This window comes from Lontra canadensis, unplaced genomic scaffold (assembly GCF_010015895.1).
Source record: "Lontra canadensis isolate GAN:19392208 unplaced genomic scaffold, GSC_riverotter_1.0 scaffold122, whole genome shotgun sequence".
NCBI classification, from domain to species: Eukaryota; Metazoa; Chordata; class Mammalia; order Carnivora; family Mustelidae; genus Lontra; species Lontra canadensis.
This window is the reverse complement of record NW_022631116.1, coordinates 3,079,137-3,098,096: the sequence shown is the minus strand read 5'-3', so window position 1 is coordinate 3,098,096 and position 18,960 is coordinate 3,079,137. Positions and strand designations below refer to the sequence as shown.

General features: G+C 41.9%; 1 protein-coding gene across 2 annotated transcripts in view; it reads right to left on the bottom strand.

The window, feature by feature from the left end:
• Positions 1-18,960, bottom strand: part of ULK2 (unc-51 like autophagy activating kinase 2) — an 82,183-nt gene that overhangs the window by 42,947 nt on the left and 20,276 nt on the right. For both annotated transcript variants that reach the window (XM_032841340.1, XM_032841341.1), the window contains exons 8-13: positions 18,350-18,451; positions 16,940-16,998; positions 15,547-15,629; positions 11,812-11,859; positions 11,393-11,481; positions 5,760-5,931 (exon numbers count right to left, since the gene is read on the bottom strand). In XM_032841340.1, the coding sequence (XP_032697231.1) occupies positions 5,760-5,931; positions 11,393-11,481; positions 11,812-11,859; positions 15,547-15,629; positions 16,940-16,998; positions 18,350-18,451 (553 nt within the window). The remainder of the gene's footprint in view (positions 1-5,759; positions 5,932-11,392; positions 11,482-11,811; positions 11,860-15,546; positions 15,630-16,939; positions 16,999-18,349; positions 18,452-18,960) is intronic.

Below are 18,960 nucleotides of genomic sequence, written 5' to 3'. Positions count from 1 at the left end.
ACCAACACCGGAAAAAGACATTACAAGAAGACTGCAGACCAGTATTTCTCATGAACACAGATGCAAAAGTCTCCAACAAAATATTAGCAAACTGAATTCAGCAATGTATAAAAAGAATTATATGCCATGACCAAATGGGATTTATCCCAGGTATGCAAGGCTGGTTCAACATTCTAAAATTAATGTGATCTATCCCATTAATAGACAGAACATCACAGAAAAAGCATCTGACAAATCCAACCACCATTCATGATAAAATCTCACAGTAAACTAGGAATGGAGAGGGAACTGTCTCAACTTGATAAAGAATATCTACAAAAAGCTACCGCTAACACCATACTAAATGGTGAGAAACTCCAAGCTTTTCCACTAAGATTGGGTAAAAATATAAGGATGTCCTCTCTCTTTTTTTTCTTCCATTGATTCTTCTATTGGCTGTGGTTATTACAGTTTCATAATCTGAAGGAAGTCCTCTTTCACTCGCCACTTCTTTTCAACACAGCTCTCGAAGTCCTTGCTAATACAGTAAGTTAAAAGGAAATGAAAGGTATGCAGCTTGGAAAGGTAAACATGAAACTACTGTTCAAAGATAACATGATTACCTATGTAAAAAAAATTCCAAAGAATTGATCAAAAAACCTCCTGGAACTAATAAGTGACTAAAGCAAGGTTGCAGAATACAAGGTCAATATTTAAAAATTAAATTGCTTTCCTATATCTCAATGATAAACAACTAAAATTTGAAATTAAAAAACAACACCATTTATATCAGGACCCGCCAAAATGAAATATTTAGGTATAAGTCTAACAAAAGTCATATAAGACCTGTATGAGGAAAACTACAAAACTTTGATGAATGAAATCAAAGAACACATAAATGGAAAGATACTCTGTTTTTGGATAGGAAGACTAAATATTGTCAACATGTCAGTTCTTCCCAACTTGATCTATAGATTCACTACAATCCCAATGACAATCCCAGCAAGTTATTTTATGGATATCGACAAACTGATTCTAAAGGTTAAATGGAGAGGCAAAGGACCCACAACAGCCAATAGAACATTGAAGAAGAAGGACAGGGACTGACACTACCCAACTTCAAGACTTACTATAAAACTACAGTTATCAAGATAGTGTTATACTGGCAAAAGAACAAACAAATAGATCAATGGAACAGAATAATGAGACCAGAAAGAGACCTTCAAAAAAACTGATCTTTGACAGAGGAGCAAAGACAGTCTTTAAAAAATGCTATAATAAGTAGACATCCACAGAACAACAACAAAATGCATCTAGATACAGACCTTTCCAAAAAATTAACTCAAGGGGCACCTGGGTGGCTTAGTCGTTAAGCGTCTGCCTTTGGCTCAGGTCATGATCCCAGGGTCCTGGGACTAAGCCCTGCATTGGGCTCCCTGCTCCATGGGAAGCCTGCTTCTCCCTCTCCCACTCCCCCTACTTGTGTTCCCTCTCTCACTGTGTCTCTCTCTGTCAAATAAATAAATAATATCTTTTAAAAAAAAAAAGTTAACTCAAAATGGGCCACAGACCTAAATATAAAAGAAAAAAAATCACAAATATTGTAGAAGACAACATAACCTAGAGGACCCTGGGTATTGCGATACCAACACCAAACACGCAATCTGTGAAAGAAATTCATTTAATGTTTGAATTAATCATTAGTGATGAACTTATTGAAATTAAAAACAACTGCTCTGTGAAAGACCATATCAAGAAGATGGAATATAAGCTATAGACCGAACAAAAATATTTGCAAAAGACACATCTGATAAAGGACTGTTATCCCAAATATACAGAGAACTCTTAAAGCTCAACAAGATAACAAACAATCCAATTGAAAAATGGGCCAAAGATCTCAACAGACAGCTCACCAAAGAAGATATACGATGGTGAATAAGCACATGAAAAATGCTGAATATCAGATGTCATCAGAGAAATGCAAATTAAAACGAGACTCCACTGCACATCTACCAGAACAGCCCACCCCAAAGCACTGATATCACCAAATGCTGGTGAGGATGTGGAGCAACAGGAACTCCACTCATTGTTGGTGGGAATGCAAAATGGTAGAGACACTTGAAGAGTTTGGTGTTTTCTTACAAAACTAAACATGCTTTTACCGTATCAGCCAGCAGTCATGCTCCTTGGTATTTATCCAAAGGAGCCACACACTATGTCCACACAAAAACCTGCACACAGATGTTTATAGTAGCTTTATTCTTAATTGTCAAAACTTGGAAGCAATCAAAGTGTCCTTCAATAGGTAAATGGACAAACTGTGGTACAGAAATATAGAGACAATAAAAATACTGGTGGTTTCCAAGGGACAGGTGGGGAGCACAGAGGATTTTTAGGGCAGTAAAAATGCTTTGTATATTATAATGATGGATAAATGTCATTATACCTTCCTCCCAACCCACAAAATGTTCAACACAGGAATGAATTCTAAGTAGACTATGGACTCTGGGTGACTGGGATGTGTCAATGTAGGTTTATCCTCAGCAACACATGTACTGTTCTGGTGAGTGATGCTGAGAATGGGGAGGCAAGGGATATGTGGAAACTTGTACCTTCCTATCAGTTTTGTTGTAAACCTAATACTGCTCTAAAAAAAATAAAATCTTTGGGGCACCTGGGTAGCTTGGTCAGTTGAGTGTCCAACTCTTGATTTCAGCTTGGATCATGATCTCGGTCATGATATCGAGCCCCACGTTGGGCTCAGCATGGAGTCTCCTTGGGATTCCCTCTCTCTCCCTCTACTTGCTCTTACTCTCTCTAAATAAATAAAATGTTTTAAAACTATATGCATGATGTATTTTACAATAACAATTTTTTTTTTTTAAGAGAGAGATCACAAGTAGGCAGAGAGGCAGGCAGAGAGACAGGGGGAAGCAGGCTCCCCGCTGAGCAGAGAGCCCGATGCAGGGCTCGATCCCAGGACCCTGAGATTATGACCGGAGCCAAAGGCAGCAGCCCAATCCACTGAGCCACCCAGGGGCCCCACAATAACAAATTTTTAATAAAGAGAAGGGTGTGGGGACTCCTGCCTTTGGCTCAGGTTGTGATCCCAGGGTCCTGGGATCCAGTTCTGCACAGGGCTCTTTGCTTGGCAAGGAGCATGCTTCTCTGCCTGCCTCTCCCCGACTTCTTATGCTCTCACTCTCTTTTTCTCTTACAAATAAACAAAATCTTTAAAAAAAAATAAAAATAATAAAATTTTAAAAAGGGTTTGGCCAACGATAACAAATGCTGTAAATACATCAAAAAGCTAAAGACTGAGAAATGACCTGAGATTTGGAAGCACAGAGACCTCGGCAGGAGTGGTTTTGAAAAAAAAAAAATGATCAAATACAGTATTTACACAAGGGGAAAAAAAACAAAGGTAACTAGAATAAGACAAAAGATGTGAATGTCCTTTATGTAGGAAAATATAAATATCTATCAAAACACATTAAGGAAACCTAGAGAAGTAGAGAAACGCATATTCTTTTTTTTTATTATTTAAATTCGAGTTAGTTCACGTATAGTGTATTACTAGTTTCAGGGGGGAAATTTAGTGGTTTATCAGATGCATAAAAGACCCAGTACTCATTCTATCAAGTCCCTTCCTTAATGCCTATCACCCAATTACCCCATCCACCCACCCATCTCCCCTCCAGGAGCCCTCAGTTTGTTGCCTAGAGTTAAGAGTCTCTTAGGGTTTGCCTCCCTCTCTGTTTTTATTTCATTTTTTCTTCTCTTCCCCTATGATCCCCTATGATTTTGTGAGATACACATCTTCTTGATTTGGCAATTTAATATTGTAAAGATCATTAACTGTTCCTGTATAGGTCTTATAAAATCAACCAATCAAATTCACATCAAAATCCCCAAATGTTTTTTTGTAGGATTTGTCAATCTGAAATTAGACTACATGGGGGTAAAAGCGGTCAAGAGTAGCCAGGGTGATTCCAAAGAATACTAAAATGCTCTCTACCATCACCCCTCCCCCCACTCTCTCTCTCTCTCTCACACACACACACACACACACACACACACACACAAATTTAAAAATGATTATAATACAGACAAATAGACCAACAGAATAGAACACCTTAAAACAAACTCAATTTTTTATATAAACCTAACAGGACAAATCTGGAATTGTCTATCAACAGAGAAAGGACAGAATATTCAACACTAAGATCCCTACCTTATTCCATCTACAAAAGTGAATTCCAGGTAAAGTTAAAGATGAAAAAAAAAAAATCTTTAGAAGTCACCATTATTCCATTGGGGCAGCATGGCACAAACTACTGATTGCCTACAACTTGTCTGTACCAATATTTTATAGATCTGAAGTTGAAAATTTCTAGAGCATCCATGTGGAAGAAACTCTGATACAAGGACATCTGTTACAATATACTTTGAACAGTGAAAAGATAGATATTATCCGGTCAACCTCAGCAAAAGATGGAAAAACATGTGGTTTAGTTGTATTATAAAATAGTTATACTGTAAATTTCAGATATTAAAATAAACTGCATATGTATCTAGATATGTACCTAGGTATGTAACAAAAACATGAATAAAAAACCAAGCTATAGGAACATTCCTTATACCATTTACTTAAAACTGTAAAAACACAAGAACACAGTACGTCATTTATAGATACAGGATATGCAGAAGTATAAAAAAAAAATCTACACTAAGAATTAACCTCTGGCAAGAGTGGAACAAGGAAAAGGACTTTAGCTGTACCTATACAGCATTTTTTATCCTTAAGAAAAGACATCTAAAACAACATGGCTAAACACTGACATAAATAAAATTAGAATGGGGGTGGATTTGCGTATCTGCTGTATTATTTCCTGCTTGAAATACTGCATAATTTTTAAAGTCTTAATTCCTTTTTTAAAATAGAAGAAAACCACCGTATGTTGGATTTTTACAGGGAACTCCCAGCTATCGGAGCACTGATGGTGAACCGCCCCACCTTCTCCTGCAGCCTTGTCCCTGGGATCCCCAAAGCTCATGCTCTGGGGATGACGGCCTTCACACCTGGCATGATGCCTAACAGTAGCAGCTGTGCCATCAGTATCTGACAAACAACTACACAGACCTCTGGACATGAACTTCTCCAACCTGCACATGATCAACTTGATACTATTCAATTATCGAAGGAACCCAATTTCTCATTTTTCTGATCCTGTTCCTTTACCACCAAACCACAGTTCCTTCTTTCTTGATGGTTTTGTCTAACTTCTTTTTTGTAGGGTTTCTGGTGCCCTTTACTGCTCCTCAGAGCCCTGACCGTATTTAGTCAACTTGGATTCTGCCTCCTTTATAAAAATTCTCCCCATATATTTGTGAAACTCATTCCTGACCTCATGCCAGTCTCTTCTGAAGGGCATCCAGACTGGTTTTAAATTCCCTTGACTCTTAAGGTGGTTTTTGCAACAGAGGTCTTCCTTTAATTCTGCTGACTTTTCTATTTCTTTCTGTGTGGATACAAACAGAATTTGAGATCATTTCCTGCAAACTTCTCATCTACCTTCAGAATCCAAAGTTACTGCTTCATGGAAGATGATTGAGCAGATTTTAGAATGGTAGGTATATAGTTCTGGGAATTCACACAACTAAATAAAGTGCCTCTTTGAAAAGGTGCCCTGCACGAGAGAGCATGATATAAGGTTAAAAATAAATGCTAGTCTAGTAAATTAAGAAATATAATGTGTACAAGTAGAAAAGATTCTCACATGAGTGGTCTGACGAGATGTTGTGTGGAACCAAAACAAAGTCATCCGTGTCACAAGAAGAGTTCTTGCTACTAGTACTGGCAGAATCTTTGGACACTTGTAGATAGTTGGGAGGACCCAATGGTGGGGAGGATAAGTTTTCTTCCTGAATATGCTGCATATCTGGAAGGGACTAAAATTAACAACATAAAATTAAAACTGGCCTAGTAATAAAATGCACGTCAGAATAGCCATTAGACTAAGGAATACTGTCTTCATAAAAGTGGGCATAAAGTTAATTCCATCTTAAAATTTTGGAAAAAAAAATCTCTTTGGCAAATCTTTCCCTTAGAAAAGCACAGTTTAAAGTGTCTTCATATAAAGACTTCTAAAATGTTTTCCAAAAATGATACTTAAAAATATATCATACCACTTATCACGTACACGTCTCCCTCTCCTGAAATTTCTGAGGTGTGTTCTCATCATCCCAACATGCCCAGTTTCGGCTCTTGGCCTAGCAAAGCAGGTACTCAAGAACTATTCACTCGATGACTAAAACACTATGTCCAGGGACTTTAGACTAATAACCTCCTGCACACATTTTAAAAAGTTTTAAACCTCCAGTGAAGAAAACATTATAAACAGGAAGGCAAGAGACCACGTTATGCAAAAAAGTAAATAAATCGATAAGGATAACTACGTTCAAGCCTAGACATTTATGTATGCTCACAGAAAGCAAGATCTGGAAAACCTTACAGGCTGTGGGTACATTCCTTTTGTTCTTCTTTTGTTAGGGGGAGGAGAGGGTTTGCAGGAGATAGGACAGGAAGGAAAGGAAAGCATATAAAATGTATATAAGCAAATACACAGATGTAAGCAGTTGTATATCCTGTGGCATTTGCCTAGTTCAAGGACTCAAGTGACACCTCTAATTAAATGTCTTGGTTACACAATGGTTTTCTGAAACAATGAACTTCCTAATTTATTGTGTTAAGTCCTCTATGACCTTGTTTAACCTTCGTTTCTATTTAAGAAAAGGAAAAATACTACACAATGCCCTTTGATCTTAAACCCATGTCCTAAACACCCAATTCACTGCTAGGGCTCCTTCGAATGTCACTGTGCAATGAAATATGTATCAGACCTCCTATCGTGTGTGTGTGTGTGTGTGTGTGTGTGTGTGTGACACATATGACATACAACCCCTCATCACTTTTTAAAGAGACCTTACGTGCCTAGGTAATAAAGGGAAGGGACAATGGAAAGACTACCATGGACTAGACACCGCTGGGTGCTGTCCATGTCTTACCTAACCCCAGTCCTGTTCTGAAACCCACGTCATACATGGATACAAACAGCTCAGAAGTTTAGGAAATTTGCCTGAGATCACACAGCTAAAAAGTACTCAAGCTGAGATGTGATTCCAAGCAACTAACTCCACAATTCCTTTCCAGTCCTTTAGGCAGGCACTTTCTCAAGTTCTTCCAAGCCTTCGTCAAACCGTCTGCAGCCACAGCATCTGAGTGGAAGGGATCTTCTCCTTGCTTGTCTCTCCACCCCACGCTCTAAGTCCAGTGCCCCCCTGACCTCCTCAGAGACCTGGACCAGCTCCCTCTGCCCCTGACAGTCTCACCCTCTTCCCTCTCCTCTGGTTTTCCTCCCCTCTGTGCATAAACACATTCCATTTTCTCACACCTCAAATCCCTGCGGTCCTCTTAATTACCGTCTTCTCTCACTTCTTTACTTTTTAGCAATGTTTCTCGAAATTATCAGTCTTCACTGACTCGAGCTCCTCACCTCCATGTATCGCTCAACCCACCATAACCCGCTTTCTGCCTTCTCCTGTGCAGTCACACGGTCTTCACCAGGCTGGGCAGGCTCCCCCCTGCCATGTCGTGTGACCCGCGCTCTGCTTCGCCCGCGCTGCAGACCACTCAACACTCTATCCCTTCGTTCAGTGAACCGGCTTCTCCTCCCACTTCTTAGTCTGTTCTGTGGGTGCCTACTTCTCTTTCGTCCCTTAAAGGAGAGAGATAGAGTGTGGAGTTCCCCAAGGTGCCACTCTGGACCCTCTACGCCTCACATTTTTTTAAAAATTCTGTTCAGTTAGCCGCTGCACCATATGTAATTAGCGTCTGATGCAGTGACTCACCGGTTACGTGGAACACCCAGCGCTCATCACGGCCCGCACTCCTCACATTTTTATACGCACTGCAGCGACCACTCTCACCCTCCAAGTACCCCCTCTCTTCTGCGGCCTAGATCTCTCCGGTGAGCACTAGACTAACTCACCACCTTTCTGCTCCAAAAGCGTTGCTCCCCGCACTCCCTGCCCAAGTGACTTCACCATCATCTATCCATTCGGTCTCCTGTTCAAGCAGCTCCAAACCTGGTGAACTCTACCTTTCTCTATCTGGCCCCCACCTTCCCTGTAGCTCAGGCCCTCATTCTCAGAAAAAGAAAAAACAAAACAAGAAAGGTGCAACAGTCTGCGGGGTTCTCCGTGCTCTAACGGAGAGACCACTCTACTCTCTACTGCTCTCAAGCCCCGGCTTCCACCCTGCGGTGGCTCACAGCACACCTCCACCTAAAAGCACTCGGACGGCTCCCACAGCCAAATCCCGTCAAGAGACAGCAGCTCCCTGCCTCTCTAGCTGCACCTGCCCCTCCGCTCACCACCAGTGCTCTGCGTCCCCCAGCCTGGACTGCTCCGAGGAGCCTTGTCCACAGAACTTCCAGCAATGATGGAGACGGTCTACATCTGAGTGCCCCGGTGTGCTGGTGACCTACTAGCCACAGACGGCTGAACACTTGAAATGTGGCTAGCCTGACTAAGGAACAAAATGTTAAATTTCACTTAATTGTAACAAATTTAAGTGGGCCCGGAGGGGCTCCAGGGTTCCTTCAGGGCATCATGCTTCCGGGACTTCATGAATGGGAATTCTTCTGCCTATAATACCATTCTTTTACTAATTCACCTTGCTAGGTCTTTCTTCAAAAGTCAGCTCAATGCCCTCCCCTGAGCAGCCTTCCTGAGTTCTTGGTCTGATTTCACGCTCCCCATTCATGTTCCCACAGGCAATAATGAGACACACACATAAGCTTCCAACAGTGGTTGCTTTATCTACCTTGTCCCCACACAACTAAATTAAAAGCTCCTTAATGTAAGGGACCTGGTCATATCATTCATTAGTATCAACCAAAACCTTACACAAACTAGGTGTTTAATAAATGTTATGAAACCAAGAAACATGATCTAAACAGCATTTAACCTATAGCCACTATCGTAACTAAAAGACTGATTTGCATTTTTTTTTCCCTTTCAAGATTTCTCTGGAATCAAGTAGCAGCTGGGTATTTGTGTGAGAATGTAAAAAGAGAATGTTGTATGTGCATGCCTGTGAGTATCAACCCTCCACACGAGTTTACTCCAGCCGTAGGAAAGAAGGGGAGGCATGCATAAAATCATCTTTTTTTTTTGGCAGTTAACATTAAAAGCAAGGCCTATTAAACCATCCCCTTTCTCACTATCTGGAAATTATACAGAAACATTCTGGATATCCTTTTACTCCTCAGCTTTCCTTTTTCCCTTTTTATTTTCATTTCAAGCTACTTTTTTTTTTTTTTGCCTTTTTTTTTTAAGTCAGCTCCACGCACAGTGTGGAGCCCCACATGGATCTTGAACTCACGACCCTGAGACCAAGCCCTGGGTTGAGATCAAGAGTTAGATGCTTTATGGACTGAGCCACCCAGGTGCCCAACCATTAGCTTTTAATAAAAGCCTTCTAAAAATGGTTTTCCCACCAAAGTTTCTAGCATCTAAATATGCTTCCTCTCTCCCCCTGGCATGTCCTCACCTCTCTTAGCACTCCATCTCTTGGCCAGCAGCCTGAGCGGAGCTCCAAGCACTCTCCCCTTCAATGCTGCCCCACCCAACAGAAAACCCCAACTGGCTCTCTCCAGTCAAAGCAATCTCCAATTCAATGAACCTCCTACCGGACCCCCTCTTTCTCATTCCTTGGTCATCCTACAAACCGGCTCCTCTCTTCTTGCTCTCTCCCACATCTTTCTCATAATTAGATTCTTCCCTGTGGTTCCTTTCTCAAGCATCAACTTCGCTTTTCACGTCTCACACCGCATCAAATATAGACTTCATAATAATAGCTACAGTTTATCAAGCACGCCTAAGGCTGCTGTTCACGAAGCCTACCTTACAGAGGAGGGGGCCCCGGCTCAGCGCTGGAGCTGAGCTGCTCCAGGTGAAGCATGAGCCAGCGGCCTGGCCAGCGCTGAAGCCGGATGGGCCTGGCCCCAAATAAAACGGTCTTTCCATGCCAGTACACTTCCTCCACGTTTCTCCCCACTCACTCCAAATCCAGTGTTTTCTAATATTCCAGACTGAAGCAGGAAATCCACAACACTTTTTTTCCCCTCTTAGCTTTTAAAAAAAAAATTTAGGGGAATATAATGTCTTATTAGCCCATCTTCTTTTTCTAACTAGGTTTAAGTCTGGAGGGTTAGGCCAAAAGGGTTTTCTTGCCGGTTTTCAGACTCGTCTGTTTGCGATCGGCTGCTTCAGCATCTGCCTTAGCCACGGGCTGTTAGGTTTTCCTTGAAAACAATAGTAACAGCAGTTGCCACTTACTAAGTATTGTGTACCAGACATTATAGTAAAGTGCTTTTGCTCATTTACGCTTAAAAGAACCTATGAAATAGGTCAATTACAGCTTTCCCTATGAGAAACAGGCTCAAAGAGATTACGTCATTTGTCCTGGTTAATGCCGCAAGTAAGGGGTGCAGAAGCTCCCAAGTCCCATGTTCTTAACCCTCTGAGGTGAACCCACTAATTACACAAACACTTCCTCTTATGACTGCCCCACCCTCCACCGGCAGAATTCAAGAAATTCACGTCTGCCAGGCTAATCTGGAAAACAGTCACCAGAGCTGACACGAGAGCACTTGGAACTTCAGCTGATGGGAAAGCCTCAAGGTCACAGCCCACAGCAAGGAGTGGGGGAAGGGTCGGAAGAGGGCAGAGTGAAACCCTGGCAGCACAGAGCAGAAACTCTCAGGATCTAGAAGCAGCACTTAGGCTGGAGGGAAGAGAGCCACAGAGAAAATGGCCTGGGAAGCCCAGGGGAGGGAGGCGGCTGGGGTGGAGCAAGTCCTGAAGGGCTGGGAACTGGCATTCAGGGAACTGAAGTCCGAGGAATGTGGCTCCAAGGTCACTCACCACCACTGGAAATTCTATGTACAATAAATATCCAGACTGATGCGATGATAGTTGGAGAAAATGAAGTTACTACCTCCCTGCCTCTGATGGGTACTCTGCAGCTGTCACGCTTTCCAACCCACGTGGCATGAGAAGTCGCGAGTACTATACTCGCTGTTGAGAGGAAAATGGCCCAGGGGGTGACATTTCTTGCTGAAGCTTACACAGCTACAGAGGGCAGAGTGCAAATCTAGGTCCACCTGACTCAACAATAATGTTCTCTGCCCAAAGCCCAGCAGTAGCACTGGAATGGGCATGTCAGACTGTAAGTTCTAGTAAACACTGCACGTCAGAAGGGAATCCACAATGTATCCCAGGCTCCCTTAGGGACAGAGGCAATAGCACTCACTCTGAAATTATAGCTAATAAAACCAAAACTTACTGGTGGAGAGGCAAAGCGACAGGATGGAGAGCTGCCACAGGAGCTCCCAGAGACGGAGCCAGCACACACGGGCACTGGAACTGGGCAGGCTGGGGGGAGAAACACAGGTGAAGAGAGATGTGCGCGCAGAGACTTACACAGCTCGTCTAAGAGAAAACCTGTCGAAACGACGACATCGCTGTGCTGACCAGATTCATTTACCTACTTATTACAGCTCCTGTGGGTAAAACTAAACCTGCAGCAATTACTACAACTATTTCAACTGGGACTTGGGGAAAAAAAACCTGGAATTCAATAAATAAAGCTCAATGAAATCTTGAGAAGCACAATCAAAAATTAATTTGTGACACAAAATACTAATTTTTCCTTAAGTCTGCCTTCACTCTTCAAGTAAAAATGCAAAAAAAAAGGGTACTCACATTTTTTCACTGGAACTTGTTCAAGAAAAGGATGGCTAAAAAATGCTTCTGTAATGAAAAAGGAGAACGCAACCCGTAAGCTCAGGTTGAGTAGCAGACAGGTTAATCTTGTTGACGTATTTAACAGTGTCGAGATCATAAATAATTATTATTAACTTCTTTATGGAGCCTCCATCTCCTTCCACTTTAGAAGCCTATGATTTTTATACATCATCTATAAAAATTATCAGATTATAAATAAATCTTAATCCACGAAAAATTTAAAATAATAATTGTGAGTTTTGCAAACACGTGTTACCAACGAGGCAGGCTCCACGAAAGAAAGCATGTGCGGGGACCTGCGCTGTCCTCCTGCGGGGGGCGGGGGGCTATGAGCAGACCCCCCGAAGTGTATACAGAAGCATGGCTGGGGTTAACTGTCCTAGAGGCAATCCAGGCAGCTGATTTATATAATAAATCCCATCCTTCTATCCCAGAAGAGATATTCCTACAGCTGGTTTCACAGTTTTTTAAAAATCTATAAGTCTGATTTAATTTCTTTGGCTGTCTACCATGGATAAAACCTACATGATAAGCCTGCTAATTAAAGGTAAATAAGTCAGTGAGGTCATGGCCGTTCATTATTTTACTTTAGCTTCCTGTGTGTTTAAAGTATTTCATTAATTCTTTAAAAACCCATAAAGCTAATCTCCTGTCCCAGACCTGTATGCTAGTAAATCTCACAGAGCAGGCAACGAGGGCAGCGTGACACCAGCATGGGGTTTAAATGAGGAGGTACGAGATCAGGAAAAGCTTAACTCAGAGTCAGTCTAGCGTATCTTCTACTCTGAAGGGCCCTGGGGGTCTTACTGAAATAAATCGCCAAAAGCCACTCAGTGTAAATATCAGTTACAAGACTTGCTAAGGAATAGAAATGTGCAGGGTTTTGAAAAAAAATATATTTTCTACCAGAGATCATTTTTGGAACAAAAATTACTATACATATACATAAACTCTAGTTTGACCTATAAGATTTTTAATGCTAACTTTTTTTTTTTAAGATTTTTATTTATTTATTTGACAAAGACCACAAGTAGGCAGAGAGGCAGGAAGAGAGAGAGGAGGAAGCAGGCTTCCTGCTGAGCAGAGAGCCCAACGTGGGGCTCGATCCCAGGACCCTGAGATCATGACCTGAGCTGAAGGCAGAGGCTTTAACCCACTGCGCCACTCAGGCGCCCCTTTAATGCTAATTTTTACAATGAACATCATAGGGATGAAACAGAATGCATTGAATGCAAATGCTCTGAAACCACATCCCAAATCCATTGCTACAGCAGGGAAAATATACAAATACTTAATATATAATCTAGTATTTTAAAACTATTATTGATGAGTATGTTGTTTCAGTATTGACCCCTATTTCTCATAGTTACAGAGCAACTCTCAATTTAATTTCTCCCCCTGAAAGATAAAAATATTTACCAAGTCCATGTGCTGAAATTTAGTTCCAACTTTACAAAACTTTAAGAAAATACATGTTCACACTGTTTCACCTTGTCCCCTATATGGAAACTTTCAGAGCTATTGTCTACTGGGGACATTTGCTAAGACAACAAACTGAGTGATTCATATACCAGTTGATTTAATCCTCACAAACTTAACACACAGGATTATCTTCCTTTTACGGACAAGGATAAAGCGCATAAAGGCCATGTATCTTCTCCGTCGTCAAAGCTAGCAAGCTGAGGGACTAGAATTCAAACCCTGGTCTGTCTTATCCAGGAACCTATATGGACTTCCATTAACACACATGAACAGACCAAAACTCTGGACTAAGGTTTTGCAAATCTCTACTAATATTACAACTAATTACTAAAGGAAAAAATCAAACACTTTTTTTTTTTTTCTTTCTAAAAATGTCAAGATCAAGGGTAATTTAAAAAGCATTTTCACTGAACATGTCTTAGGGCTTTTCTGGTCTGACATTTAAGTCGTGTTGTTTTTACATATGACTGCTAAGAGTAAGATCGAAAAGAACAATCTTTTACATGAGATTGATAAAAACAAGTTAACAAACTGCCCCCAAAGAGGAGCTGAGACCCAGATAATTTCAGGGGAAAATGTTCTTTCAAAGCCTTCCAAGAGTGGACAATCCCTACAGTATTAAGCATTCCTAGACTGTGTAAAGTTAAAATACTTAGAAATTTTTAGCTTTAGGGGCACCTGGGTGGCTCAGTGGATTAAAGCCTCTTCCTTTGGCTCAGGTCATGATCCCAGGGTCCTGGGATCGAGCCCCACATCAGGCTCTCTGCTCAGCAGTGAGCCTGCTTCCCCCCTCTCACTCTGCCTGCCTTTCTGCCTACTTGTGATCTCTCTCTGTCAAATAAATAAATAGAATCTTTAAAAAAAAAAAAAAGAAATTTTTAGCTTTAAATGATTGTATTATAAAAAGAAGAAGGGCTCAAGATCAGTGATACAGCTTTCGCCTTCAGAATGTAAAAATCTGAACTCATGGCCCTGCAGAGCACCCAGAGCCCATTCTCCCACAGCCCTCACACCACCGTGAAAACCAAACTGCCACGGAACGGCCCCTGCCTGTCTCCTAAAACCCCATCTTCGAGGCCAGGGACTTTCCACCAGGATTCTGGAGTGTTTCTCCTCCTTTGCCTCCTCCCAGATCTCCAAAATACATCCCCAGCCTAGACCTCTCCTCTGGACTCCAAGTGCCCTTTGGGCATCCACACCCCTCCGTTAAATGTGTGTCTTCAGTTTAACAGATCCCAGCTGAACCCCTGATTTGCCCCAGAGCCTGCTCCGGCCACAGAGCCTCAAGCATGTCTGTAACAAACAACTCGATTCCTTCACGCTCCCAGGCAGACACCCTGGAGGCAAATTTAAGTCTTCTCTCTCTCACACCCCACATCCAATTCATCTGTAAATACTACGGTCTCTACCTCCAAAAAGATGCAGAACTCAAGGGACTCCCCACCACTTCCATGGCTGTTATTCCAGCCTAAGTCCCTTCATCTCTCACTGGGGTAACTGCTGTAGTCCCCAGATTGGTCCCCGGGCTCCTGTCCACACAGCCCCGCTCCACAGTCTGTTGGCAATAAGCAACCAGAATGATCCTTTCTAAAACATTGGTCAGATCCTATACTCCTGAGCTCACACTCTCCCCATCACACTTTGAGCAAAAGCCCACGTCTTTAACTGGTCTTCTAACTGTTCCTCCAGCTGACACGGCACTCCCAGCCCTGGGCGTTTGTACTGGCTGTTCATTCCGCTGGCAAGCTCTTCCCACAGACGTGCACACCGCCCACTGTCTCACTACCCCGCTGTCCATCAATCAAGTCTTTATTCAAAGGCCACTTCCTCAGAAGGGGCTTCATGGAATTTAAACTTTCAATCCCTCCCCCATGGGCATTTCCCTTCCCTCTTCTTTCTCAGAGCACTTATCACCTTCTTTAGGGTGCGTTGATTAAACTTTACCCTTTGTTTGCCTCTCCTGCACGAGAATATGTGCTATGTGACGACAGGGATTTTCTTTATTATTTATTACTCCATCCCCTGTATCTAGAACATAGCGAGCACTAAATAAATATTTACAAAATAAGGGAAGAAAAAAGATGAAGAGAAAGAAAGAAACTGACTTGAATTTTCTCCTGAAAACTCTGTAGTATCTTTTTAAAAACAACTTTTGGGGGGATACACAAAAATCAAATTAGAAAGCACACAGAATTTGAAAGTATTACTTACCAAAGTCCATTCTATCTTTCTGGTTTCTCTGAAGCAAACCCAAGAGGAGATTAGCCAAGTAAGGTGATGTTTCTCTGGGAATACTGGGGGAAAGGAAGAAAAAGACTCTTAAGTGGTGAGTTTATATAGATTAAACACATGACTTTCGCCTTCACGATGGTAAGTGAAAATGTATATGTAGATTCACAAACACATCTTAAACCAAGAAGATCATGGTAAAGCCTCATTCCTTACAGAAAAAAAAGAAAACAAAAAACAAAACACTAAGCCACTGCCTTTGAGAACGGGCATCCATTTGGGAGGTTCCTGCATTGTGCTTATTGATATTATCTGAGTATGTGCAGGCATAAAGCACTTCAGAAGCACAATCAGCCTGGCACTCATATTTGCCAGAACTCTCTATTAGAAGAAGAGCCACCTCCCGTTGTCTGGAAAAGGGCACAGCTCCAATTCGAGTGAGCAATAATACAGCTTCCTAAAATCCACTAAGAAAAAGATAAACCAGTAGAAAAATGAGTAATAGGACCGTGCAATTCACAGAATAAAAACTACAAAAGGACATGAGACAAATGAAAGAGCACCAACTTTATTAGTAAAGAGAATAATGCAAATGTAAATTAAAAAGCCAATTGGTCCCCTTCTGTTTGTGAGGCACCTGCTGTGATAACATCCCATATTGGTGAAACCATGGGGAAACAAGCACTCTGTCATGGTGCTGCATTAGCTAATTGGGAGAGCATCCCTTGTGGTCTCCTAATTCCATGTCCAGGCGTCTATCCTAAAGAAATACACAGGAGTGTACACCAACACACACACACTTCACTAAACACTGTTTGGAGTAATCAAAAAATAAAAACAAGGATCTGATTAAACAAAATATGACACATTTAGCCATGGAACTCTATGAACCGTTTAAAAGAATGAAGTTGACGCTAACTGGTGTCTATGATACACTGTACAGTAAAAAAAAGTTGCAGAACAATTTGCCAAGTATGATGTAATTTGTACAAAACATGTACGTGTACATATCTACAGAAGGTACAGAGCCAGCCCATGTCATCCTGGAGAGCAGGGAAGACCGAGGGAGGGACTGACCGCCTAGTTCACGCACATCTGTTCTGTTTGTGTCTCCCTTCCCCCCAAGAACATATAAAACTTCTGTAGTTTTTTTTTTTTCCCTTTTAAATATACTTTACATTTTAAAAAAGAAAAAAAAATGGTACAGCACTATCCAGGCACCTATGATGCACCAGTAATTTTCGGATTTCTGGTTAAAATGGATGTTCTCCCATTACTGTCAACTGAAGAAAGATTCAAGACTGGAAACCGGTAACACGAGTTCAAATAATGCTGCATTCACAGACAATAAAACCCAGTGTAACCAAACACGTACCTAGGCATTAAGCTCCTGTTTTTTTCATAAAACATCCTGAGGTCTTGAGGACTATTGGCCTGTTTAAAAAAAAAAAACCAACAAGGTTTTATTCCCTAGACAATGGGGGCAGAAAGTTCAAATCACGTGATCCATGCTCAAATGCTTGCTCTAAAGCACATATTCTGAACCTGAAAGTCCTGGGTTGCAGAAGGGGCCACAGATGGGCACCAGGAACTTAAAAACCTCTAGAACTTTGTGCAAATTCTGCCTATCTGGACTTAGGGTATCTTTGCCGAGGTCAGCCTCCCAGAGGAGCCGAAACTTAGGAAGAGTTCAGAACCACTACTCTGGAGGTCACCCAGCCGGCCCAACACCTACATTTTTATTCTGTAAAATCAGGGTATGTTTTCTCTTAGGGCTGCCAAGGGCACAAGGAAGGGAAAGAAACAAACAGCTACCTCTCAGTCCCTCCTGGACAGCAGATGCCGCCCTCCCACACAGTAAGAGCTGCAGGATTAGTGGCGCCGCCCCCCATCCGCCCCTCCCGCTGACCCTCTGTACCCAAAGGGGCTGAGAGGGTAAGTGTCTAAACCAGGCGGGGCACTGATTTTACATCCTTTTTTACTCTGTTTACTCTGTTCCAGTTTTCAGGTTCAGAAAAACCTCTCTGTAACCGGGCAGTATGAACTCATCATGATTAGTTCTAGAGGGCCTCTTTCTGACAGGATGTGAGGGGAGTGGAGAAGAGGGAAGAATAACCCCAAATAATGTCCACCAAAACTAAACCATCAGCCTTCTCTCACCCAGCAGTGCCAGGACCAGAAAGCTGGAGGTGGTTTCCGCTCATCTTCCTAGACCAGGCCTAGCCCTCATGTGGAGTGCAGGGCCTCCCACACCCAGCTAAGCAGGAAGCGTGGAACATCCCTGTTCACACCACTTCCCACCAGGGTGTCAGTCCTGTCCCTGGCTAGTTGTCACCAGTCTGGGAAACATAAAGCGAGCTTTATGCCAAGGCCAATGACAAAGGGAAGGCAGATAAAAAAAGGAAAAGCAAAAGATGTTCTGGCTCACTTATAGCAGTTTCTGCCTGTAACAAAATCAAAACAAGTCACAAGGGAACCAAAAACACCGTTTTCAAAGTATTCCCTGTTTTCTAAGTCAAAGGCAACTGCGAAATGAGAAAATCCCAAAACTGAGCACAGAAATAAAAAGTCCAGGGGCGCCTGGGTGGCTCAGTGGGTTAAGCCGCTGCCTTCAGCTCAGGTCATGATCTCAGGGTCCTGGGATCGGGTCCCGCATCGGGCTCTCTGCTCGGTGGGGAGCCTGCTTCCCTCTCTCTCTCTGCCTGCCTCTCTGTCTACTTGTGATCTCTCTCTCTGTCAAATAAATAAATAAATAAAAATCTTTAGAAATAAAAAGTCCGGCTACCTGAAAAGGCGGTTTTCCAACTAGGCATTGATATATCACCGTTCCTATGCTCCACAGGTCTGCCTTAGCATCATAATGTTGAGACATAATAACTTCAGGAGCCTGGGGATAAAAACATACCAGACACATGCATGATGTTATTTATCTTACTAATATTGATAAATTAACTGGTAAAGTTCACGCTCCTAACAAATACTAAAATGAGATCACACTATGACACTTCCCTAATCAGGTGATCCTGCTGTGAGCTTAAACCATATTCGCACACTGGGATTTACCAGTAAATCTCAAAAACAACATTGCATGAAAAGAAGCAATTTATACAAACAAACATTTCTATGTATTATTATGGGACAGCAATGCAATAAGAGTATTAAATTATAATTAAAATACACACCAGCTACAACACAGAGGTGACTTCTGGGGTAGAAGAGTGGGATATGGGAAGAGGGAAAGATTTAAAGGACTTGGGCTGTTGCTGAAATATTTTACTTCTTTCTTGGGGAGAAAAAAGATCAAGGCACATATGGCAAAATGTTACCTTTGTTAAAAACGGACAATAAGTACACAAGTGTTTGCTGTATTACTCCCTGTTTTTCCGCTCATTTGAA